Source organism: Lolium rigidum, chromosome 2 (genome assembly GCF_022539505.1).
Source record: "Lolium rigidum isolate FL_2022 chromosome 2, APGP_CSIRO_Lrig_0.1, whole genome shotgun sequence".
NCBI classification, from domain to species: domain Eukaryota; kingdom Viridiplantae; phylum Streptophyta; class Magnoliopsida; order Poales; family Poaceae; genus Lolium; species Lolium rigidum.
Genome location: NC_061509.1, coordinates 70,391,377 through 70,416,823, shown reverse-complemented (window position 1 = coordinate 70,416,823; position 25,447 = coordinate 70,391,377). Strand labels below are relative to the sequence as shown.

Below are 25,447 nucleotides of genomic sequence, written 5' to 3'. Positions count from 1 at the left end.
CATCTCCCCGGAGCTCGACGAGCCGCCGTCGGCGCCGCACTCCGTCACCATAGACCTCCTCCACCAGGGCATATCTCCCCGACGATCTCGGCACTCCCACGATCCTCAGGGCCTGCTCGACGAGACGCCTCTGCTGCACGCCGTCGCGTCGAGCTCCGTCTCTCCGGCGAGCCGATCTTCCGCTGGACACGACGTGGAGGTAAGTTTGAATCTGTGCCTCCGGACATGTCCGGCGGCTCATTTAGCGTGTCCGGTGCATGGAAGACAGTCCGACACACAAGAACCAGACAGTCCGGCCAGCGGCGGACAGGCCGGGGTCTCTCTTCCAGACTGTCCGATGTCCGTGTGCGTTTAATTAAGTGTACTAAATATGAAATAGTGATTTGCATTGCGTTATTGTTTAGAATTTTGCATTAGTTCTTTATTGCGTGCGGGTTTTGTGTAGTTTTTGGAGAAATGGGGGACTATAGCTCAACCTGGAGTGACGGGGATGACGGATATACGGGCGATGATGATTCTACTTCGGAGAATAGTTTCAAATCCAGGATCTATGAAAATATACCTCCTTTTGGGGAGAACCTTCCATCATCGGCCTCCTCGTAAAACATGAGTGAAGTATGTTGATTATTTTTTAATGGCTACCAATGAATGGAAGCAATGAAGTGACATGTTACATTCTTTGTTTTTGGCTGTGTAGGTGCTATACGGTGGTCACGAGGAGGATGAGTATTCAGACATGGAGGTTGGGTTTGATGAATATAGTGTGGAGGTAGGACTGCATCACGAGGAATCAAGCTCTGAAAATAAGAGCGAAGTAAGTATATAGTTTTAGTATGGCAAACCGTCAATGTTACCGTTGGAACGACAACTTTTATGACTTATTTTCCCCTCATGTGTAGGTGATATCTGGTGCTGACAATGGGCGTGAACATCACAGTCAAGCAGATCCAGATATTGTGAGTAATGAATATAAGATGCACTCTGTGGAAGAGCACTGTAAAATACTGGACATGACATTTTCTTCCGAACCGGCGGCTTTTGTCTGGTACAACAGCTATGCGAGAGAGCATGGCTTCAGCATCCAAAAGGACATTTTGAAGAGGGCAAAGCGAGGGAAACGTGGTAAGGGAGAAATACGGTTAAGGAGGTATGTCTGTTCCAGGGCAGGGAAACGTCAGGAAAAGTTTTTAACGCAGGAAGGCCGCAGTCGTAGGCTAAGACCCGAGACTCGTTGCAACTGCAATGCCAATCTCACCGTGAAGCGTGACCTATCGAGAGGAGTATGGGTTGTCAAAAGTTTTTACGGCAATCACAGACATAAACCAGCTAGACCGGACGAAATACCATTTCTTCGATCGCACAGAAAGATTAAGCCGTACTAGAGAGCTGAGATACTATCTTTGGGAGCAAGTGGGATGAGAAAGTACATGATTATGAAAAACTTTCTCAGAAGACATGGCTACGATGGTGTAGGCTTCGTAAGACGAGATGCGAAGGGTGATGCTGCCACAGCACTTGGTATTATGGTCGCGAGGAAGAAGAGTGATCCTGAATTTTTTTTTGATTACCTGATACGTCTCCGACGTATCGATAATTTCTTATGTTCTATGCCATATTATTGATGATACCTACATGTTTTATGCACACTTTATGTCATATTCGTGCATTTTCTGGAACTAACCTATTAACAAGATGCCGAAGTGCCGGCTTCTGTTTTCTCGCTGTTTTTGGTTTCGTAAATCCTAGTAACGAAATATTCTCGGAATTGGACGAAACGAAAACCCAGGGGCCTATTTTTCCACGGAGCTTCCGAAGACCGGAGAACATACGAAGTGGGGCCACGAGGTGGCGACACCACAAGGCGGCGCGGCCTAGGGGGCCCGCGCCGCCCTATGGTGTGGCCCCCTCGTCCGGCCCCCGACTCGCCTCTTCCGCCTACTTAAAGCCTCCGTCGCGAAACCCCGAGGCGAAAAACCACGATACGGAAAACCTCACCGAGACGCCGCCGCCGCCGATCCCATCTCGGGGGATTCCGGAGATCTCCTCCGGCACCCCGCCGGAGAGGGGATTCATCTCCCGGAGGACTCTACACCGCCATGGTCGCCTCCGGAGTGATGAGTGAGTAGTTCACCCCTGGACTATGGGTCCATAGCAGTAGCTAGATGGTTGTCTTCTTCTCATTGTGCTTCATTGTTGGATCTTGTGAGCTGCCTAACATGATCAAGATCATCTATCCGTAATACTCTATGTTGTGTTTGTCGGGATCCGATGGATAGAGAATACCATGTCATGTTAATTATCAAGTTATTACATATGTGTTGTTTATGATCTTGCATGCTCTCCGTTACTAGTAGAGGCTCGTGCCAAGTTTTTACTTTTAACTCCAAGAGGGAGTATTTATGCTCGATAGTGGGTTCATGCCTGCATTGACACCTGGGACAGTGACAGAAAGTTCTAAGGTTGTGTTGTGCTCGTTGCCACTAGGGATAAAACATTGGCGCTATGTCCGAGGATGTAGTTGTTGATTACATTACGCACCATACTTAATGCAATTGTCCGTTGCTTTGCAACTTAATACCGGAGGGGTTCGGACGATAACCTGAAGGTGGACTTTTTAGGCATAGATGCGAGTTGGATGGCGGTCTATGTACTTTGTCGTAATGCCCAATTAAATCTCACTATACTTATCATGTCATGTATGTGCATTGTTATGCCCTCTCTATTTGTCAATTGCCCGACTGTAATTTGTTCACCCAACATGCTTTTATCTTATGGGAGAGACACCTCTAGTGAACTCGTGGACCCCGGTCCATTCTTTAATACTCGAAATACAAATCTGTCTGCAATACTTGTTTTTACTATTTTCTCTGCAAACAATCATCTTCCACACAATACGGTTAATTCTTTGTTACAGCAAGCCGGTGAGATTGACAACCTCACTGTTTCGTTGGGGCAAAGTACTTTGGTTGTGTTGTGCAGGTTCCACGTTGGCACCGGAATCTCTGGTGTTGCGCCGCACTACATCCCGTCGCCATCAACCTTCAACGTGCTTCTTGGCTCCTCCTGGTTTGATAAACCTTGGTTTCTTTCTGAGGGAAAACTTGCTGCTGTGCGCATCATACCTTCCTCTTGGGGTTGCCCAACGAACGTGTGAAATACACGCCATCAAGCATATTTTCTGGCGCCGTTGCCGGGAACCGAAGAAAAGCTACACCACAAAGATTTCTAACTCCCACGTCAACTACGCGCCAAGCATATTTTCTCAGCGCCGTTGCCGGGAGATCAAGACACGCCGCAAGGGGAGTCTCCACTTCTCAATCTCTTTACTTTGTTTTTGTCTTGCTTTATTTTATTTACTACTTTGTTTGCTGCACTTATATCAAAACACAAAAAAATAGTTGCTAGTTTTACTTTATTTACTGTCTTGTTCTCTATATCAAAAAAAAAAATAGTTTACTTGCATTTACTTTATCTAGTTTGCTTAATTTACTACTGCTAAAATGAGTAATCCTGAAGTTGAAGTTCGTTCATTTAAGCAACAAGGAGGAAAATGTTTAAAAGATGCTTGGTATAGAATTAGTGATGCCCATAATAGGTGCACTAAGAAACACTCCACCACTATCCTACTCGGGAATTTTTATGTTGGTATCTCTAGTTGGAATAGATATGTTCTTGATTGTCTCGCGGGAGGTAACTTCCTAGGTGCTCCCGCTTTAGAAGCTAGTTGCATTATTGAGAGTTTATTTGGAACACCACCTGTTAATGAAATTAAAATTGAAACTTCCCTTGAGAATGTTATGAAAAAATTGGAAACCATAGAGAAAATTTTTAGTGTTGAAACTAAGTTGGAGATGTTACTTGTTAAAACTGATAAATTGGATAAATCCTTAGGAGGAATTGATGAAAGAATTAGTGTCCTAGGAACTTGTGTTAACCATGATAGTCAAATTAATAGGATTGGCGAACTTGAAAAAGCTATGGGAACCTTGGGTTCAACCTTTTCATCTTTACAGTTTAGAGAGAAAGCTTATGTGGGAAAGAAGCAAAAGTTTATGTATGCCTCTAAAGTGCCTAAACCAAAGAAATATTATTATAGGCCTAAAATTGACAAAGCCCCTAGTACCACTGCGAATGGGAGAGCTTATGATATCAATGCTCCATCTCTCGATGTCACTTGAGATACACTTTCTGCGCCTAGCTGAAAGGCGTTAAAGAAAAGCGCTTATGGGAGACAACCCATGTTTTTACTCCAGTATTTTTGTTTTATATTTGTGTCTTGGAAGTTGTTTACTACTGTAGCAACCTCTCCTTATCTTAGTTTTATGTTTTGTTGTGCCAAGTAAAGTCTTTGATAGAAAAGTAAGTACTAGATTTGGATTACTGCGCAGTTCCAGATTTCTTTGCTGTCACGAATCTGGGTCTATCTCCCTGTAGGTAGCTCAGAAAATTAAGCCAATTTACGAGCATGATCCTCAGATATGTACGCAACTTTCATTCAATTTGAGCATTTTCGTTTGAGCAAGTCTGGTGGCCTAATAAAATCCATCTTTACGGACTGTTCTGTTTTGACAGATTCTGTCTTTTATTTTGCATTGCCTCTTTTGCTATGTTGGATGAATTTCTTTGATCCATTAATGTCCAGTAGCTTTATGCAATGTCCAGAAGTGTTAAGAATGATTGTGTCACCTCTGAACATGTGAATTTTTATTATGTACTAACCCTCTAATGAGTTGTTTCGAGTTTGGTGTGGAGGAAGTTTTCAAGGATCAAGAGAGGAGTATGATGCAATATGATCAAGGAGAGTGAAAGCTCTAAGCTTGGGGATGCCCCGGTGGTTCACCCCTGCATATTCTAAGAAGACTCAAGCGTCTAAGCTTGGGGATGCCCAAGGCATCCCCTTCTTCGTCGACAACATTATCAGGTTCCTCCCTGAAACTATATTTTTATTCCGTCACATCTTATGCACTTTGCTTGGAGCGTCGGTTTGTTTTTGTTTTTTGTTTTGTTTGAATAAAATGGATCCTAGCATTCACTTTATGGGAGAGAGACACGCTCCGCTGTAGCATATGGACAAATATGTCCTTAGGCTCTACTCATAGTATTCATGGCGAAGTTCTTCTTCGTTAAATTGTTATATGGTTGGAATTGGAAAATGCTACATGTAGTAAATTGCTATAATGTCTTGGATAATTTGATACTTGGCAATTGTTGTGCTCATGTTTAAGCTCTTGCATCATATACTTTGCACCCATTAATGAAGAAATACTTAGAGCTTGTTAATTTGGTTTGCATATTTGGTTTCTCTAGAGTCTAGATAACATCTAGTATTGAGTTTTGAACAACAAGGAAGACGGTATGGAGTCTTATAATGTTTACCATATGTCTTTTATGTGAGTTTTGCTGTACCGTTCATCCTTGTGTTTGTTTCAAATAACCTTGCTAGCCTAAACCTTGTATCGAGAGGGAATACTTCTCATGCATCCAAAACACTTGAGCCAACCACTATGCCATTTGTGTCCACCATACCTACCTACTACATGGTATTTATCCGCCATTCCAAAGTAAATTGCTTGAGTGCTACCTTTAAAATTCCATCATTCACCTTTGCAATATATAGCTCATGGGACAAATAGCTTAAAAACTATTGTGGTATTGAATATGTACTTATGCACTTTATCTTTTATTAAGTTGCTTGTTGAGCGATAACCATGTTTCGGGGACGCCATCAACTATTCTTTGTTGGATATCATGTGAGTTGCTATGCATGTCCGTCTTGTCTCGAAGCAAGAGAGATCTACCACCTTCATGGTTGGAGCATGCATATTGTTAGAGAAGAACTTTGGGCCGCTAACTAAAGCCATGATTCATGGTGGAAGTTTCAGTTTGGACATATATCCTCAATCTCATATGAGAATAATAATTGTTGCCACATGCTTATGCATTAAAGAGGAGTCCATTATCTGTTGTCCATGTTGTCCCGGTATGGATGTCTAAGTTGAGAATAATCAAAAGCGAGAAATCCAAAATGCGAGCTTTCTCCTTAGACCTTTGTACAGGGCGGCATGGAGGTACCCCATTGTGACACTTGGTCAAAACATGTGCATTGCAAAGATCCGGTAGTCCAAGCTAATTAGGACAAGGTGCGGGCACTATTAGTATACTATGCATGAGACTTGCAACTTGTAAGATATAATGTACATAACTCATATGCTTTATTACTACCGTTGACAAAATTGTTTCATGTTTTCAAAATAAAAGCTCTAGCACAAATATAGCAATCGATGCTTTCCTCTTTGAAGGACCATTCTCTTTACTTTTATGTTGAGTCAGTTCACCTATCTCTCTCCACCTCGAGAAGCAAACACTTGTGTGAACTGTGCATTGATTCCTACATACTTGCATATTGTACTTGTTATATTACTCTATGTTGACTATTATCCATGAGATATACATGTTACAAGTTGAAAGCAACCGCTTAAACTTAATCTCCCTTTGTGTTGCTTCAATACCTTTACTTTGATTTATTGCTTTATGAGTTAACTCTTATGCAAGACTTATTAATACTTGTCTTGAAGTACTATTCATGAAAAGTCTCTGCTTTATGATTCACTTGTTTACTCATGTCATTACCATTGTTTTGATCGCTGCATTCACTACATATGTTTACAAATAGTATGATCAAGGTTATGATGGCATATCACTTCGAAATTATCTTTGTTATCGTTTTACCTGCTCGGGACGAGCAGAACTAAGCTTGGGGATGCTTGATACGTCTCCGACGTATCGATAATTTCTTATGTTCTATGCCATATTATTGATGATACCTACATGTTTTATGCACACTTTATGTCATATTCGTGCATTTTACTGGAACTAACCTATTAACAAGATGCCGAAGTGCCGGTTCTCGTTTTCTCGCTGTTTTGGTTTCGAAATCCTAGTAACGAAATATTCTCGGAATTGGACGAAACGAAAACCCGGGGGCCTATTTTTCCACGGAGCTTCCGAAGACCGGAGAACATACGAAGTGGGGCCACGAGGTGGCGACACCACAAGGCGGCGCGGCCTAGGGGGCCGCGCCGCCCTATGGTGTGGCCCCTCGTCCGGCCCCGACTCTGCCCTTCCGCCTACTTAAAGCCTCCGTCGCGAAACCCCGATGCGAAAAACCACGATACGGAAAACCTTACTCGAGACGCCGCCGCCGATCCCATCTCGGGGATTACGGGAGATCTCCTCCGGCACCCTGCCGGAGAGGGGATTCATCTCCCGGAGGACTCTACACCGCCATGGTCGCCTCCGGAGTGATGAGTGAGTAGTTCACCCCTGGACTATGGGTCCATAGCAGTAGCTAGATGGTTGTCTTCTCCTCATTGTGCTTCATTGTTGGATCTTGTGAGCTGCCTAACATGATCAAGATCATCTATCCGTAATACTCTATGTTGTGTTTGTCGGGATCCGATGGATAGAGAATACCATGTCATGTTAATTATCAAGTTATTACATATGTGTTGTTTATGATCTTGCATGCTCTCCGTTACTAGTAGAGGCTCCGGCCAAGTTTTTACTTTTAACTCCAAGAGGGAGTATTTATGCTCGATAGTGGGTTCATGCTCGCATTGACACCGGGACAGTGACGAGAAAGTTCTAAGGTTGTGTTGTGCTTGTTGCCACTAGGGATAAAACATTGGCGCTATGTCCGAGGATGTAGTTGTTGATTACATTACGCACCATACTTAATGCAATTGTCTGTTGCTTTGCAACTTAATACTGGAGGGGTTCGGACGATAACCTCGAAGGTGGACTTTTTAGGCATAGATGCGGTTGGATGGCGGTCTATGTACTTTGTCGTAATGCCCAATTAAATCTCACTATACTTATCATGTCATGTATGTGCATTGTTATGCCCTCTCTATTTGTCAATTGCCCGACCGTAATTTGTTCACCCAACATGCTTTTATCTTATGGGAGAGACACCTCTAGTGAACTGTGGACCCCGGTCCATTCTTTAATACTGAAATACAAATCTGCTGCAATACTTGTTTTTACTATTTTCTCTGCAAACAATCATCTTCCACACAATACGGTTAATCCTTTGTTACAGCAAGCCGGTGAGATTGACAACCTCACTGTTTCGTTGGGGCAAAGTACTTTGGTTGTGTTGTGCAGGTTCCACGTTGGCACCGGAATCTCTGGTGTTGCGCCGCACTACATCCCGTCGCCATCAACCTTCAACGTGCTTCTTGGCTCCTCCTGGTTCGATAAACCTTGGTTTCTTTTTGAGGGAAAACTTGCTGCTGTGCGCATCATACCTTCCTCTTGGGGTTGCCCAACGAACGTGTGAAATACACGCCATCATTACCAAGTAGATGATGAAGGACGGTTGAAAAGCATGTTTTGGTGTGATTCTCAGTCACGGCAGGACTATCAGGATTTTGGCGACGTGGTGGTGTTTGATAGCACGTACAAGATGAACCGGTATGCTATGCCATTTATTCCTTTTGTAGGCCTGAACAATCATCGTAAGACTACGGTGTTTGCATGCGCTCTCGTGTCAGACGAGACAGAAGATACATATGCTTGGCTGCTTCGGACATTCTTGACCGCAATGTGTCAGAAGAAGCCCAAAGGTCTTATTACCGATGGGGACGCCGCGATGATATTAGCTATTCAGAATGTCCTTCCAGACGTGTGGCACCGTCTATGTACTTGGCACATAGAGAAAAACATGAAGAGACACCTTGGTCATAAGTCGCTAAAGGAATTTCGGCCATTCTTATACAACGCCACTTCAGAAGCCATTTTTGAGGAAAGATGGAGCGCGTTTCGTCGCAAGTGGGAGACAAAAAGTACCCAAGAATGGCTCAAAAGGATGTACAATAAGAAGAGAATTTGGGCTGCCGCCTATCTGACCGGTGGATATTTCCTTGGTATGAAAAGCAATCAGAGAAGTGAGAGTTTGAACTCATGCCTTCACCTTCACCTGGATTATGGTATGACCCTAGTTGACTTGATAATGCATTACGAGAATGCCATTGTTCGCATCCGTGAGAGCGAGGCACTGATGACCCACAAGTATAGGGGGTGTATCGTAGTATCTTCGATAAGTAAGAATGTCGATCCCAACGAGGAGCAGAAGGTGTTGACAAGCAGTTTCGATGAAGGATTCACTGTAAATGCTCACAGACAAGTATTAAGGGGGTTTTGATGTAACAGATGAATAAAGTACGAGTAAGTAAAGTGCGAGAGTAACAATTGCAGCGAGTGGCCCGATCCTTTTTAGCACAAAGGACAAGCCGGTTTGTTTACTTATAATGACCAAACGTTCTCGAGGACATACGGGGTTTTAGTCTAGTGCTTTCGCTACATACGGCTAATTAATCTTCATTGTTTTGATAAGTGTTGTGTGGGTGAACCTATGCTAATGTACCGCCCTTCCTAGGACTAATACATACTTGTGATTATACCCCTTGCAAGCATCCGCAACTACAAGAAAGTAATTAAGATAAATCTAACCACAGCCTTAAACTACGAGATCCTCGCTATCCCTCCCGCATCGATATACCAACGGGGCTCGGGTTTCTGTCACTCCGGCAACCCCGCAATTGGCAAACGAGTACAAGATGCATTCCCCTAGGCCCATAAAGGTGAAGTGTCGTGTAGTCGACGTTCACACGACACCACTAGAAGAATAACACCACAACTTAAATATCATAACATTGAATATTACTCAACCATACTTCACTACTAACATTTAGACTTCACCCATGTCCTCAAGAACTAAACGAACTACTCACGAGACATCATATGGAACATGATCAGAGGTGATATGATAATGAATAACAATCTGAACATAAACCTTGGTTCAACGGTTTCACTCAATAGCATCAATAACAAGTAGAAATCAACACCGGGAGAGTTTCCCCTATCAAACAATCAAGATCGAACCCAAATTGTTACAGCGGTGACGAGGTGCAGCGGTGGAGACGGCGGTGATGATGATGGAGATGATGGTGATGGTGATGGAGATGATGTCCAGCTCGATGACGGTGTCGATGACGTCGATTTCCCCCTCCGGGAGGGAATTTCCCCGGCAGATCTCAGCCTGCCGGAGAGCTCTTTTCTCTCTGGTGTTCTCCGCCCCGCAGAGGCGGCTGTGGCTCTTCGCGACGTACCCCTGGAGCTTAGGTTTTCGGGACGAAGGCATACGCGAAGAAAAAGAGGCGAGAGGGGGCTGTGGGCCCCCTTCTCACAGGGCGGCGCGGCCAGGCCTTGGGCCGCGCCGGCCTATGGGGTGGGCCCACCTCGGGTCCCCTCTTCTCCCCCTTCTGGCTCCCTTCGTCATCTGGAAAAATAGGATTTTCATATAATTTCCGTCAATTGTTGATCTTCCGAAATATTGCATTCTGACGGTGCTTTTTCCAGCGAGAATCCCGGCTCCGGTGCGCGATCCTCCAATAATCATGAAACATGCAAAATAGATGAAATAACATAAGTATCATCTCCAAATATGAAATATATCAATGAATAACAGCAAATTATGATATAAAATAGTGATGCAAATTGGACGTATCAACTCCCCCCAAGCTCAGACTTCGCTTGTCCCCAAGCGAAACTGAACTCGGTAAACAGGACCACATGTTTATGGAGTGAAGAGTCGATAAATCAAATACGGACAAGAAGCATCATATTCATTCACACAAGACATTCTAGTAAACAACTTCCTCATATAACTCAACTTGAAGCAAGTATAAGGTAATCACAAATAAAGGTGCATAAGAAATCATAATTGGTGATGGCAAACTTTGTTCTTGGTCAGAGAACGGTTAACAGATTATACTAATCTATTGAGCAGCGCTCTCATGTTAAAGTTTATATGGCTCATCTTGCATACTCAATCATAATGATCATTGATAACTTTTCAAAGCTATATTCATTCAGGTAAAACTTGTACTAAACAAGGAAGAATAAAAGACATGATGAAGCAAATCACAATATAATAGTTTGATCACAACAACTCAAATGCTTGCTTGAGATGGAGGGAAATAGGTTTACTGACTCAACATAATGTAAAAGACAGGCCCTTCGCAGAGGGAAGCAGGGATTAAATCATGTGCTAGAGCTTTTTCAATTTTGAAATCACATAAGGAGAATAAAAGTAATATTTTAAGAGGTGTTTGTTGTTGTCAACGACTGGTAGCGGGTACTCTAACCCCTTGCCAAACAGACCTCCAAAGAGCGGCTCCCATGAAGGACGTTATCTCTACCAGCAAGGTAGATCATCCCTCTTCTCTTTTGTTTACACATGTACTTTAGTTTATTTAAGGATGACACTCCCCCAACCTTTGCTTACACAAGCCATGGCTAACCGAATCCTCGGGTGCCTTCCAACAATCTCATACCATGGAGGAGTGTCTATTGCAAAATTAAGTTGCTTACTGATGAATCAGAGCAAAACATGTGAAGAGAATTATTAATGAACGTTGATTAATTGGGGCTGGGAACCCCGTTGCCGGCTCTTTTTGCAAAATTATAGGATAAGTGGATGAAGCCACTAGTCCATTAGTGGAAGCTGCCTAACAAGACTGAAAGATAAAACACCACATACTTCCTCATGAGCTATAAAACATTGACACAAATAAGAAGTAATAAATTTTAAATTGTTTAAAGGTAGCACATGAAGTATTTACTTGGAATGGCAGGAAATACCATGCAGTAGGTAGATATGGTGGACACAAATGGCATAGGTTTGGGTTCAGGTTTGGATGCACGAGAAGCATTCCCTCTCGGTACAGGTCTTTGGCTAGCAAGGTTAATTAGCAAGCATAAGAGTTGAGGGAAACAAGCAAATATACATGTGATAGACATAATCATGCATCTTTCTTGTAAGCACAAATAATTTTAACTTCAGAATAATAAGCTATGAGCTAACAAGAAAGGAAGACAATGAAACAACTATATGTATTTCTCTTTTCTACTTAAACCTCAAGGTGTTGTTGCTATTGACCAATGCTAAGTTTGCCAAAACCAATTAGATTTACTCAATGCTCCCAAAGTGGTACCAATACTAAAATCAAAATCAATCATATAATAGAAATTGCAAACTAAAATAAGGTGTGCAATATGTAAATAATAAGACTTCTCATTAATATTTCATAACGATAACTCACACCAAGGGATACATAGACAACCAACTAAAGGAGAGATACTTCCACACTGCAACCCATCTTATATGATAACTTCCCTACTCATGATATGACACTACTTGATAGTAAAAAGTAAAAGGTAGTGATGATGTGATACCGCGGCACTCCCCCAAGCTTGGAACAAACCAAGGGGATGCCAATACCGATGATGAATTACTCCTTTGGCGATGGTGGTGATGAATTCCCGACAAGCTTCTCCACAAGCTCCTGAAGCTCATCAATCTTGTACATGAGGTTACGGATCATCTCTGGAATTGTGCTCGACGCGATTAAGAAGTATATCAAACGGCGAGTCCCAATTCTTGGAGTTATTTCCCCACCCTTCGAGCTTCGAGGCTTCGTCCTTCCTGCGGTGTTAGAACGATCTATATCCCAATTGCTAGGCAATGCTGCCTTGGGAGTCCTTTCAATTTGATTATTGTAGATTAGATTGCGGAAGGGATGGTAAGTGCCTGAAGAAGATGTCTTTGGAGCTAGGTAATGACGTGGAACTCCTCCTCCGGTGCTAATCCGTGCACTCTTCTTGGCGTTGAACGGGTTTGACACCACTCCGATGCTTGCAACGGTGGTGCGCGGGCGTACTCGCGGAACTTCTTCGACTTCCTCTTCATCCTCCTTGACTTCTTCCTTCAACTCGGGGTCTTGGATACCTTCCTCCGAAGGCTCCTTGTCTTTGTTGTTGGAGACCATGGTGCTCCTAGATTGAAAATAGATCCTGGCAGAAACAGCTCAAAACAAAACACGTCGAGAAAACGATATACGGACCTCCAGGGGTCCGGGGGATTATATAGCAAAAAATTTCACAACAAACGGAAAGTACCAGGTCGAACCAGAGTCGGAAAGAGGCGACGAGGCGGCCAGCTCATAGGGCGGCGCGGCCAGGCTGGGGCCCGCGCCGGCCTATGGGGGCACGCCCTCGTGCGTCTCCTCCACTCCGTTTCGATCTCGTAATTTTTCATATTTTCCAAAAACAGCAAAAACAATGTTCGGAAAGTAAATCACGAACTTTTTATTACCTGTACTGTTACCTATTCAAAGTCGAGTTCGGCGGATCGTCAATTTGACCCTTGATGAAAGCCTCCGGTGTTTCCACTCGAATAACATCAACATCAACATTATAAGAATCACCTGAGATATAATGCTTGAGTCTTTGTCCATTCACCACTTGCGTGGCATTGCCTTGGAGAGAACTAATTTTAATTGCTCCCGAACGATACACCTCCTCAACAACATATGGTCCTTCCCATTTCGAGAGTAATTTCCCCGCAAAGAATCCGAGACGAGACCGATACAATAGGACTTTGTCCCCAATATTAAACTCTCTTTTGATAATCCTTCTATCATGCCATTTCTTAACTTTCTCTTTAAAGAGTTTAGCATTTTCATAAGCTTCACTTCTCCATTCATCTAGAGAACTTAATTGCAGCAACCTCTTATTACCGGCTAGTTTAGGATCTTTATTTAGTTCTCTAACAGCCCAATAAGCCTTGTGCTCTAGTTCTAAAGGTAAATGACAAGCTTTTCCATAAACCATTTTATAAGGTGACATTCCCATGGGGTTTTTATAAGCAGTTCTATAAGCCCATAGTGCTTCCTTCAATTTACTAGCCCATAAGTGAAGAAAGGCTCAATCATTTTGCTGCAACAATTAATTGCAAAAAAGAGTCTCTTCCTTTCACTTACCTTGGTCTCCCCCTGTGTATTGTCAAACCTAGCATGGAACATTTTATGCCAATTATTCGGAGAACTCAAGCAAGGCTTGGTGGAATTGCAGATTTCCTAAATTATGGAGGAAAGCTTCAATTAGTTAAATCACGATCTTGTCATCCATGCCAATCTTCTTCATGTGCTGCTTTGATGTCCCAGTTTCTATAAAAGAACAAGTGGTGAAATATATGAGACATTGCTTATGGAGGAAAAAACAAACGAAGTGCAAGCTAATGGTTCTCGCTCTTGTAGCCTGGAAAAAAATCGCAAACCTAAAGAGCAAGGAGGACTAGGAGTTCTCAACTTGGAGGTACAGAATAAGGCACTTATGCTGAAAAATCTACATAAATTCTTCAATAACCTTGACATACCCTGGGTACATTTAATCAGAGATACATATTACAGTAATGGAGAATTACCCACAAATAGTTTGGAAGGCTCTTTCTGGTGGAGATCACATCTCAAGCTTCTTGATATTTACAAGGGTTTAGCTAAATGCTCTGTGGGTAATGGAAGGACTGTAAACTTCTGGACAGATCTTTGGGAACAAAACTGCTTACACCAAAAATTTCCTCACTTATTTACATTTGCTAAACATACAGACTGGAATGTGGAGAAGGTAATTCATACTGAAAACCTGGAAGACCTGTTTCATCCGCCACTCTCACAACAAAGCTTATGAAGAATATCAGACCTTAGAAGTGATCTGCCAAAATACTCTCATAAGAGTACAAGAAGGGAATGGAGACCAGTGGACTTATATTTGGGGAAATAGTGAATTTTCATCACAAAAAGCATATAAGGCTATGATTGGTTTTACCCCCACCCCCAAAATTTTCAACAGAATTTGGAAGACCTCATGCCAAGCAAAACATAAATTTTTCTTCTGGCTGCTCTTGCATGATCGATTAAATACAAGGAACCTGCTAAGAAGGAAAAACTTCCAACTTCAAAACTATCATTGTGTTGCAATGGAGTGTCACGTGGAAGAAACACTAGTCCATTTATTCTAGAGGTGTCCTCTAGCTGAACAATGTTGGAATTCTATATGTCCACAGAGAGATAGAAGATTATCCATTATGGAAGCATTCGAGGAGATGAGAACTTTACTAAAATTACCTTTTGCAATGGATGTGATAATTCTGGCAGCCTGGGGAATTTGGATTGTGAGAAATAATAAGCTCTTTGAGAATCAGAATGCCACTTTCAGGTCCTGGAAAGCTATTTACACTCAAGAGCTAAAAATGTTAGTGCACGTAATGAAGAAAAAGCACATTACCTCTTTTAAAGAATGGCTTCAAACCATAGCTTAGATTAGTTCTTTTATTTTCTGAGAGTTTCTCACTCTCTTTGTAATTTATTCTCTTGTACTATTTTATTATTAATAAAAATTGCAGTGGGTTAACCCCACTGTTTTACCCTCAAAAAATTTACTAGCCCAATTCTTTCTAGTTTTATTAACAGTCTTTTGCAAGATAGATTTAATCTCTCTATTTGATAGTTCTACTTGCCCACTAGTTTGAGGATGATAAGCGGAAGCAATTCTATGATTAATACCATATTTAGCAAGAGTTTTTCTAAAACCACCATGAATAAAATGAGAACCTCCATCTCGTCATAATATATCTAGGAACTCCAAATCTAGGAAAAATAATGTCTAAAAGCATTCTTAAAGAGGTCTCACCATCAGCACTTTTTGTAGGTATGGCTTCCACCCATTTAGTAACATAATCAACAAGCAACAAGTATATGAGTGTTACCTTCGAAGAGGGAAAAGGTCCCATGAAGTCAAATCCCCAACAATCAAACGGTTCAATAACAAGAGTATAATTCATAGGAATTTCATTGCGTCCGGAGATATTACCAACCCTTTGACATTCATCACAAGATAAAATAAACTTTCTTGCATCTTTGAAGAGAGTTGGCCAATAAAAACCTGATTGTAGAACCTTTGCGCGGTTCTATCTCCGGCGTGATGTCCTCCATAAGCACTACCATGACATTTACTCAATATCTCTTGTTGTTCATATTCGGGAACACACCTTCGCAGAATACCATCCACTCCTTCTTTATATAAGTGTGGGTCATCCCAAAAATAATGGCTCAAGTCATAAAAGAATTTCCTCCTCTCGTCGAGATGAAAAGGTTGGAGGCAAGTACTTGGAAACAATAAAGTTAGCATAATCAAGCATACCAAGGACTGCTCTCGCGAGCTCACCTTTATTACAGCCAATTGTTCATTTGGAAAACTATCATTAACGGGAACAGGATCATAAGCAATATTTTCCAATCTAGATAAATTATCGACGAACAGGATTATCGGCACCTTTCCTATCTACAATATGTAAATCAAATTCTTGCAAAAGAAGTACCCATCTAATAAGCCTCGGCTTAGCATCTTTCTTTGTCATAAGGTATCTAATTGCAAGCATGACCAGTATGAATTGTAACTTTTGAATCAACAATATAAGATCTAAATTTATCACAAGCAAAGACTACAACTAACAATTCTTTTTCAGTAGTAGCATAATTTCTTTGAGCAGCATCAAGAGTTTTACTAGCATAATGAATAACATTCAATTTTTTATCTACTCGTTGTCCAAGAACAACACCTACAGCAAAATCACTAGCATCACACATAATTTCAAATGGTAAGTTCCAATCAGGAGGTTCAACTATAGGGGCAGTTGTTAAGGCTTTCTTTAGAGTTTCAAAAGCTTCCTTGCAATCATCATCAAAAACAAAAGGTACATCTTTTTGGAGAAGATTAGTAAGAGGCTTTGAAATCTTAGAGAAGTCTTTAATAAACCTCCTATAAAACCCAGCATGACCAAGAATACTACGAATACCTTTAACATCCCTTGGATAGGGCATCTTCTCAATTGCTTCAACTTTAGCAGACATGCATCTTTGAAAAGTAGCAGGAGCATTACATAAACCAAAAGGCATACGTCTATAAGCATATGTTCCATAGGGACAAGTGAAAGTGGTTTTCTCTTGATCTTTAGTTTTAACAACAATTTGTGAAAATCCAGAATAACCATCAAGAAAGCAAAAATGAGTATTTTTAGATAACCTTTCTAACATTTGATCAATAAAAGGCAAAGGGTAATGATCTTTCTTAGTAACCTTATTAACTCTTCGATGATCAATGCACATTCTATACCCTACAACTACTCTTTGAGGGATGAGCTCATCATTATCATTAGGCACAACAGTTGTTCCTCCTTTCTTAGGAACACAATGCACAGGACTAACCCATCTACTATCAGCAATAGGATATATAATACCAGCTTCAAGGAGTCTTAATACCTCATTTCTTACCACATCCTTCATCTTAGGAATTAGACGACGCCGAGGTTCAACAACAGGCTTCGCATCATCTTCCATATTAATGGCGTGTTGGCAAATAGAGGGAGAAATCCCCTTCAAGTCATCAAGAGTGTAGCCAATAGCACCTCGGTGTTTCTTCGATATTTCCAATAACCTTTCTTCTTCAAACTCTGAAAGCTTAGAACTAATAATAACAGGATATATTTTCTTATCATCAATATGAGCATATTTAAGATTATCAGGCAATGGTTTTAAATCAAAGACAGGATCTTCCTTTGGTGGTTGTGTTGTACCCAAATCTTGCACCGGTAAATCATGCTTAAGAATAGGTTGACGAAGGAAAATTTCATCAAGCTCATCTCTTTCTTCCCTAAAAACTTCACTCTCACTATTCTCCAAATATTGCTGCAAAGGATTACTAGGAGCAAGAGCAATAGATGCACACTGTTCAACTTTAAAATCACTATTAGGCGAATCAATTTTATAAGGAGTTTTGGTAAATTTAGAGAAGTTAAACTCATAAGATTCACCAGCAAATTTAGTCAAAATTTTCTCTTTCTTGCAATCTATAATAGCTCCACAAGTATTTAGAAAAGGTCTACCAAAAATGATAGGACAATATTTACTAGCAAGCAGAACCAAGTACCAAAAAGTCAGCAGGATATTTAATCTTACCACATAGAACTTCCACATCTCGAATAATACCAATTGGAGAGATAGTTTCTCTATTAGCCAGCCGAATAACCACATCAATATCTTCATGTTCACAAGAACCAATTTCGTGCATAATCTCCGTGTAAAGCTCATAAGGAATAGCACTAATACTTGCACCAATATCACATAAACCATAATAACAATGATCACCAATTCTAACGAGATAGCATAGGAACACTAGCTTTCCTAGACTTATTAGGATGCGAAACAATATTAGAGGCATCTTCACAGAAAATAATATGACCATCCTCCACATTTTCAGTCGCAAGATCTTTAACAATTGCAACAGCAGGTTCAACTTTTATTTGTTCTTCAGGTTCTATAGGTTTCTTTTCACTTTTATGAACCGCACTATTTATAACAGAATACTCCTTCATTTTAGCAGGGAAAGGAGTTTTTTCAATATAAGCTTCAGGAATAACATGATCAACAGTTTCAACAACAACACATTTATTTATAGATGAATCAATTTTATCTTTATACGGTTCATGATACTTATCAAAGTTCTTCTTAGGCAATTCATAATGAGAAGCAAAAGCTTTATAAAGATTTGCAAGCAACTTGAGAATCAAGACCATAAGTAGCACTCATATTACGAAATTTATCAAGTATCCATAAAAGCTTCAATGCATTTATAATCATAATTTATACCCGATTCTCTATCCTTGTCGTTCTCCCATCCTTCAAGTATATTCTTGGATCCGATTAAGAAGGTCCCTTTTAAACTCTTCCTTGTTGCGTGTAAATGATCCGAACAAGAAGTATCCAGCAAGGTCTTTTCTTGAAAAGAAAGTCTTGCATAGAAATTATCAATAATAATATTACCAGAAGCTCATGAATGGGGCATTTGAGCATTAAAGACTTCAATCTCCCCACGCTTGGGCAATACTTTCTCCTTCATGAGGCCAAAAATTATATATGCGATTCCGATCTTTGTGAATCTCACTTGGAGGATAGAACTTAGAATAAAACCGGGGCACAATATCATTCCATTCAAGAGAATCCCCACTATCCAAGAATTTATACCAATGTGCCGCTTTACCGTACAGCGATACAGAGAATAGTTTCTTCCTCACTTCATCCATAGCAATACCTGCACACTTGAATAAACCGCATAATTCATGTAAGAACAAGAAATGATCTCCGGTGGTGGACAGCTCCATCCCCGTATAACGGTTACCCACTACACGTTCAATAATTTTCATAGGTATTTTGTATGGCATTTCTTCCTTACCTGGCGCCTCATCCACTACCTTTGCAGTAGTAGTAGATTTCCCAAATAAACACTCAAGAGAATATCTCTCCATAATGAGTTACAAGCAGAGAGCGAAATAAAATCAGCACAAACAAGAGAAATTTCCCTTACCAATTCCACTTACCAATAGCGCTTCACTCCCGGCAACGGCGCCGTAAAATAGTCTTGATGACCCACAAGTATAGGGGGTGTATCGTAGTATCTTCGATAAGTAAGAATTTCGATCCCAACGAGGAGCAGAAGGTGTTGACAAGCAGTTTCGATGAAGGATTCACTGTAAATGCTCACATACAAGTATTCAGGGGGTTTTGATGTAACAGATGAATAAAGTACGAGTAAGTAAAGTGCGAGAGTAACAATTGCAGCGAGTGGCCCAATCCTTTTTAGCACAAAGGACAAGCCGGTTTGTTTACTTATAATGACCAAACGTTCTCGAGGACACACGGGATTTTAGTCTAGTGCTTTCGCTACATACGGCTAGTTAATCTTCATTGTTTTGATAAGTGTTGTGTGGGTGAACCTATGCTAATGTACCGCCCTTCCTAGGACTAATACATACTTGTGATTATACCCCTTGCAAGCATCCGCAACTACAAGAAAGTAATTAAGATAAATCTAACCACAGACCTTAAACTCCGAGATCCTCGCTATCCCTCCTCGCATCGATATACCAACGGGGGCTCATGTTTCTGTCACTCCGGCAACCCCGCAATTGGCAAACGAGTACAAGATGCATTCCCCTAGGCCCATAAAGGTGAAGTGTCGTGTAGTCGACGTTCACACGACACCACTAGAAGAATAACACCACAACTTAAATATCATAACATTGAATATTACTCAACCATACTTCACTACTAACATTTAGACTTCACCCATGTCCTCAAGAACTAAACGAACTACTCACGAGACATCATATGGAACATGATCAGAGGTGATATGATAATGAATAACAATCTGAACATAAACCTTGGTTCAACGGTTTCACTCAATAGCATCAATAACAAGTAGAAATCAACACCGGGAGAGTTTCCCCTATCAAACAATCAAGATCGAACCCAAATTGTTACAGCGGTGATGAGGTGCAGCGGTGGAGACGGCGGTGATGATGATGAGATGATGATGATGGTGATGGAGATGATGTCCAGCTCGATGACGGTGTCGATGGCATCGATTTCCCCCTCCGGGAGGGAATTTCCCCGGCAGATCTCAGCCTGCCGGAGAGCTCTTTTCTCTCTGGTGTTCTCCGCCCCGCAGAGGCGGCTGTGGCTCTTCGCGACGTACCCCCTGGAGCTTAGGTTTTCGGGACGAAGGCATACGCGAAGAAAAAGAGGCGAGAGGGGGCTGTGGGCCCCCTCCTCACAGGGCGGCGCGGCCAGGCCTTGGGCCGCGCCGGCCTATGGGGTGGGCCCACCTCGGGTCCCCTCTTCTCCCCCTTCTGGCTCCCTTCGTCATCTGGAAAAATAGGATTTTTCATATAATTTCCGTCAACCGTTGATCTTCCGAAATATTGCATTCCGACGGTGCTTTTTCCAGCAGAATCCCGGCTCCGGTGCGCGATCCTCCAATAATCATGAAACATGCAAAATAGATGAAATAACATAAGTATCATCTCCAAATATGAAATATATCAATGAATAACAGCAAATTATGATATAAAATAGTGATGCAAATTGGACGTATCAAGGCCGAAGATGACTGCATCTGTTCCCAGAGTTTACCGGTGGCAGTTATTGAATCCAAAGAGATAGAGGTTGCTCTTGCCCATGCCTTCAGTCCAGCCAACTTCTACATCTTGCAGCAGGATGTGAAGAAGCTTGGTGACCTCGAGATTTTTGAGGAATATGTGGGAACAGGGGGCTCTAAACATTTTATGGTCAAATGGAGGAATAGCGGCAGATACTCATTTATCGTGGAGTATAGTCCTAATCAGCCGAAAGAGTTAATACAGTGCAGCTGCCGAAGAATGAATCGTAAGGGGCTTCCATGCAAGCATATCCTATATGTATTGAAGCACCTGAAATTGTCCGAAATACCGGACTGTTGTGTTCTTCGGTGATTCTCCAAACTGGCAAGAAATGGATTGCCAGCAAGGCGCAGAAGCGATCTTTTCGCGTACGGTTACTCAGGGCCGGGGAAGCGAAAAAGATACAACAACATGGAAACTGTATCGGCGGAAGCTATGGATGCGGTAGTAGATGATCCAGCAATGTATAATGAGTTCATGGCATATATGAAGGGCTTAGTAGCAAGAAAATATGCGAAAAAGAATGGACATGATGGTCACACAGCCTTCGCTGAAGAAGACCCATATGATTTTCAAGGCAATGCAGTTCCGATTGGTGATCCCGATAAGGTTACCACGAGAGGAGCACCTAAGCAAAACACAAAAACTGCACAAGAGGTAAATCACCCCGTGACGAAAAATGGTAGACCACTAGCGTTCGACGAGCGTAAGACCCGGAATCAGGGGTGCACCGCCTGTGGTGTCATCGGTCATAACAAACGGAACAAAAAGTTGTGTAAAAAACATCCAGAGTAAGTGTGCTTACAGATTTTTCTTAGCTAGACCGATTAATTAAATCTATGTTAAACGAGTACTAAATAATTTCGTTTTGTAATGCAGATATATGGAAAAAGAAAACAAGTAGAAGTGCATCTTCACTACCGAAATTACAAAATTATCGCTTTACGTTGAAGATTATGTATTTACTTCGCCTTAATTGTAATTGACCGAAACCATTTGTGATTCTATACCATTTTTTATTTTCATGTACTTCCATTCATTGTGATTTATTATATAAATTTCAGTTTCAATGTGTTTCCACAACTAAGAAACGTCAAACAAAATACCACCACGGACTGCCCAGACATGTCACCGGCCTGGCCGGACTAACAGGATGCGGACAGGCTGGTAAAAGCGCCGGACAGGCCGGGTAGCGTGGTGTTAAGTTCCAGGGGCTACAGGAACTGCCCGGACAAGTGACCGGCCAGGCCGGCAAAATGTACTGTGTGTCCGTCCAGGGGTTCGGACAGGCCGCCAGATTGGGCCGGCCAGACCGGCGGAGGTGCTGTTAAGTTACAGGGGCTACAAGAACTGCCCGGACAAGTGACCGGCCAGGCCGGCATACTGTACTATGTGTCCGTCCAGGGCGCCGGACAGGCCGTGACATTCGGCCGGCCAGACCGGCGGAGATGGTGTTAAGTTCCAGGGGCTACATGAACTGCCCGGACAAGTCACCGGACAGGCCGTGCAGCGACCTTGTTTGGCCGGCATGGCCATGCGTTGCTTTGCCGGCCTGTCCGTCCCACGTGTCCGGCCTGTCCGGCTTGAGTAAGAACAAGCATATTTCTTTTGTCGGACTGTCCGGCTGTACTTCCCGGCCTGTCCGGCTGAAGGTTTACACATGACAGAGTCAGTGTAAACAAGCAAACTTATTGTCAACGAAATTCACATATGAAAATACAGGAAGTATCACAAGCATTCCATTACAAAACAATAGCTAACGGAATACAACATATAAAATCATACACATGGAATCCAACACACATAGTCTTACACATGAAATCGATGAAACATAGTCTTACACATAGGTAATGGATAAACAAGTTTCACATGCCTGATCGTTGCTCACCATGACGGCCAGTCCGTTGAGCTCCCGACGCCGGCCAGTCCGTTCCCCTACACGCCGGCCAGTCCGTCAATGTCTCCGGCAAGTCCGGCGCGCATGCCGGACAGTCCGGGATTTCTAGTCCGGCTAGTCCGTTGCTGTTTCGGCCTGTCCGGGGATTTTGGCCGGCCTGTCCGGGGCTTTTTCCGGCATGTCCGGTAATGGCGTTGTATTACCAATCCTGCCTTAGTTAATAAGTATTCTATTTGAGACAGTATTACTTATATTTCCATGTATTCAGTACTTAAAATTCATGAATCAGTAGGGATGCTTATATTTAATTATACACCGCTCTCGCATCACCTTGTTCTAGTCCCATATTTTTTTTTACTGTTATACCCGTAGTATCACCACCAAAAAGTACAAAACTTTTAGTTAAATCGACACCTTAAACACAATTGCTAATTTTTAATTGCTATAATCATGTATGTTATCTACAGGATGGAAGAAGTTGACGAAGTTCCTTGCTCGGTTGAAAAATGGTGCAGCTTTGTTGACAACATGTCAAACGAACAACGAGGTGCACTTTTTGGCTCCGGTGTACATTGTATGCTCGAAATGCCAAGGATAAAGATGCGGCAGTCTGTGCTGAAGTTTCTAGTGCAAGCTTTTGATCTTAAAACAAGTACATTTGGGTTCAATGAGGGAAAGGACCATATTTCCCTAGGAGGCAAAGAAATCTACGCATTATTTGGTTTAGAGGACAAAGGTTTGAACGCTGTGGCCATAATTGCTCAAGAAGGCAAAGAAGCGCAGGGACGGATACCACCTGAGTGGCTCGATCCGTCAACAGAGAATCTCTTAATTGATGATTTAATATTGGATGTTGAGCTTAGTGGTGCCTCGGATGACGATTTTGTACGCAAGGCCATGATGGTGCTTCTCGCCACAGTAATTGCACCGTACTCTAGTACGGTAATTTCGAAGCCGATCTATGCATTGGTAGAAGACCTCGATCGAGCTAGGAAGATAAACTGGAACTCATTCACTCTGGAGTACACCTTGGAGGGCATAAGGCAGTGTAAAGGTGGACGAGTAATGAGGCAGTGGCCAAAAGGAAACATGGCGGCATTACAGGTAAACCGTAATATTTCTTACTCAGGTAATATTTAACTGCAGTTTTTTGGTCACAACTATTTCTTAATCATTCTTAATATCTTTTCTTCTGCAGTACATGTATTGGGAGAAGGTGCAACCTCCTCGGTGCACCAGCCTTTAACCCATTGGTATGTATGTACCCATTGATGAAGAACTGGACCAAAGTAGAAGGGAAGAAGAGAGACGCCTCCGACGCGCAATATGGCCGTGGGAAGGGAAATGTAAACAATTTTTTCTTGTTCATATTTGTTTCAGCAGCTCATGTTTAACAACAATAACTAATTTGATTTTGTAACATGCAGATTGACAACGATATTACTGCGGAGCATAGACTCTCAAAAATGAACACAGGAAATAGTGTTGGGAGAAAAACATCCGTTTCAAGGAAGGCCACAAAAACTCCTGCGAAAAACCCCCCTTACATGGAGCATCTTTTGGAAAGGGTTAATCGCATGGCTGGGGAGCTTACTCTTGTCCGTAAGCAGATTGCAACTATAGCAGATTCATGCGCAGAGGTAAAAACATGACGAGTTTAATTATGCACGCATCATTCATTTTGGACCTGCCATGACACATTTTTTTCCCATTGCAGAGAGTTATTGCAAAGTTAAATTAGGAGGGGATCATTTATAGACGTGAGAACAAAGGCACGTCTGAAGGGGACAAGGAAAGCGAGAGCAGCCAGAAGGGAGTTTATCCATCAAAGTACTTCACATCGGTTCGGAAGGACGAGGATGCCGACGACGAGGATGTTGACGAGGACGAGCTAGACAATGCAAATGGCAGCACACCTGCACCACCTGTTGCACGCAAATTAATGATCGATGATCCTCAACCATCTGTACTCTTTAATTGCAGCAAGGGTGACAAAAAAGATCCTATCGAAATTACAAATGATGTTCCCGCTCATCATCTTCAGCATTTGTATCTGCAAAGCCAAATGAACCTCAGAAGCGGAAGCGCATACCATCCGCAAAGGTCCGGTCCCCTTACTTGTCTGAAAAAATGGCAAACAAGCGTCAAATCCGAGATGACAAAAATTCTGAGGGTAAGTTTGTTCGTGTCACATGCAAATTTCTTAACGACCTTTGCATTTCACTAACCGCAGTTCACCCGTTACTTGTTCGTTGCAGGTAACTTCCATTCACTAGATGCACTACTTCAGGTAAATGATTTGACAGAAGATCACGTCGAAGCTGCCGTGTCACTTGTAAAAGAACTATCAAAGTGCTCCCGACGCCGCAACAAAAAAGTTTACAGTTCGAAGGACTCGTGCTGACTGCCCACCATGTTGCACCTATTATAACCCATGACTGGTTGATGGGCGATGTAAAAACAATTTTTTTATCCCTGTTGTATTACACAATAACTTTCTTGATTGAAGGGCTAATTAGTTGTGTGTACCAATAAATTTTGCAGGTCATCAATGCTTATGTGCGACACTTGTCTCGTCGTGTTCCAGATGATCG

The 25,447-nt window shown here is 42.1% G+C and overlaps 1 protein-coding gene across 1 annotated transcript; it reads left to right on the top strand.

Moving 5' to 3' along the window:
• The first annotated feature begins 608 nt into the window (after positions 1-608).
• On the top strand, positions 609-24,680 carry LOC124686672. Its single transcript, XM_047220574.1, has 4 exons — positions 609-710; positions 24,164-24,199; positions 24,281-24,493; positions 24,573-24,680. The coding sequence occupies exons 1-4, from the start codon at positions 645-647 to the stop codon at positions 24,609-24,611; spliced, it is 354 nt and encodes a 117-aa protein (XP_047076530.1). The 5' UTR covers positions 609-644; the 3' UTR covers positions 24,612-24,680.
• Positions 24,681-25,447: the final 767 nt, after the last annotated feature.

Coding starts and splice junctions, on each gene's coding strand:
- LOC124686672 (XM_047220574.1), top strand. CDS start 645: ATGAATGGAAGCAATGAAGTGACATGTTACATTCTTTGTTTTTGGCTG. Junction 24,200..24,280: donor ATGGCCGTGGGAAGGGAAAT/GTAAACAATTTT, acceptor TGTAACATGCAG/ATTGACAACGATATTACTGC. Junction 24,494..24,572: donor TAGCAGATTCATGCGCAGAG/GTAAAAACATGA, acceptor CCCATTGCAGAG/AGTTATTGCAAAGTTAAATT.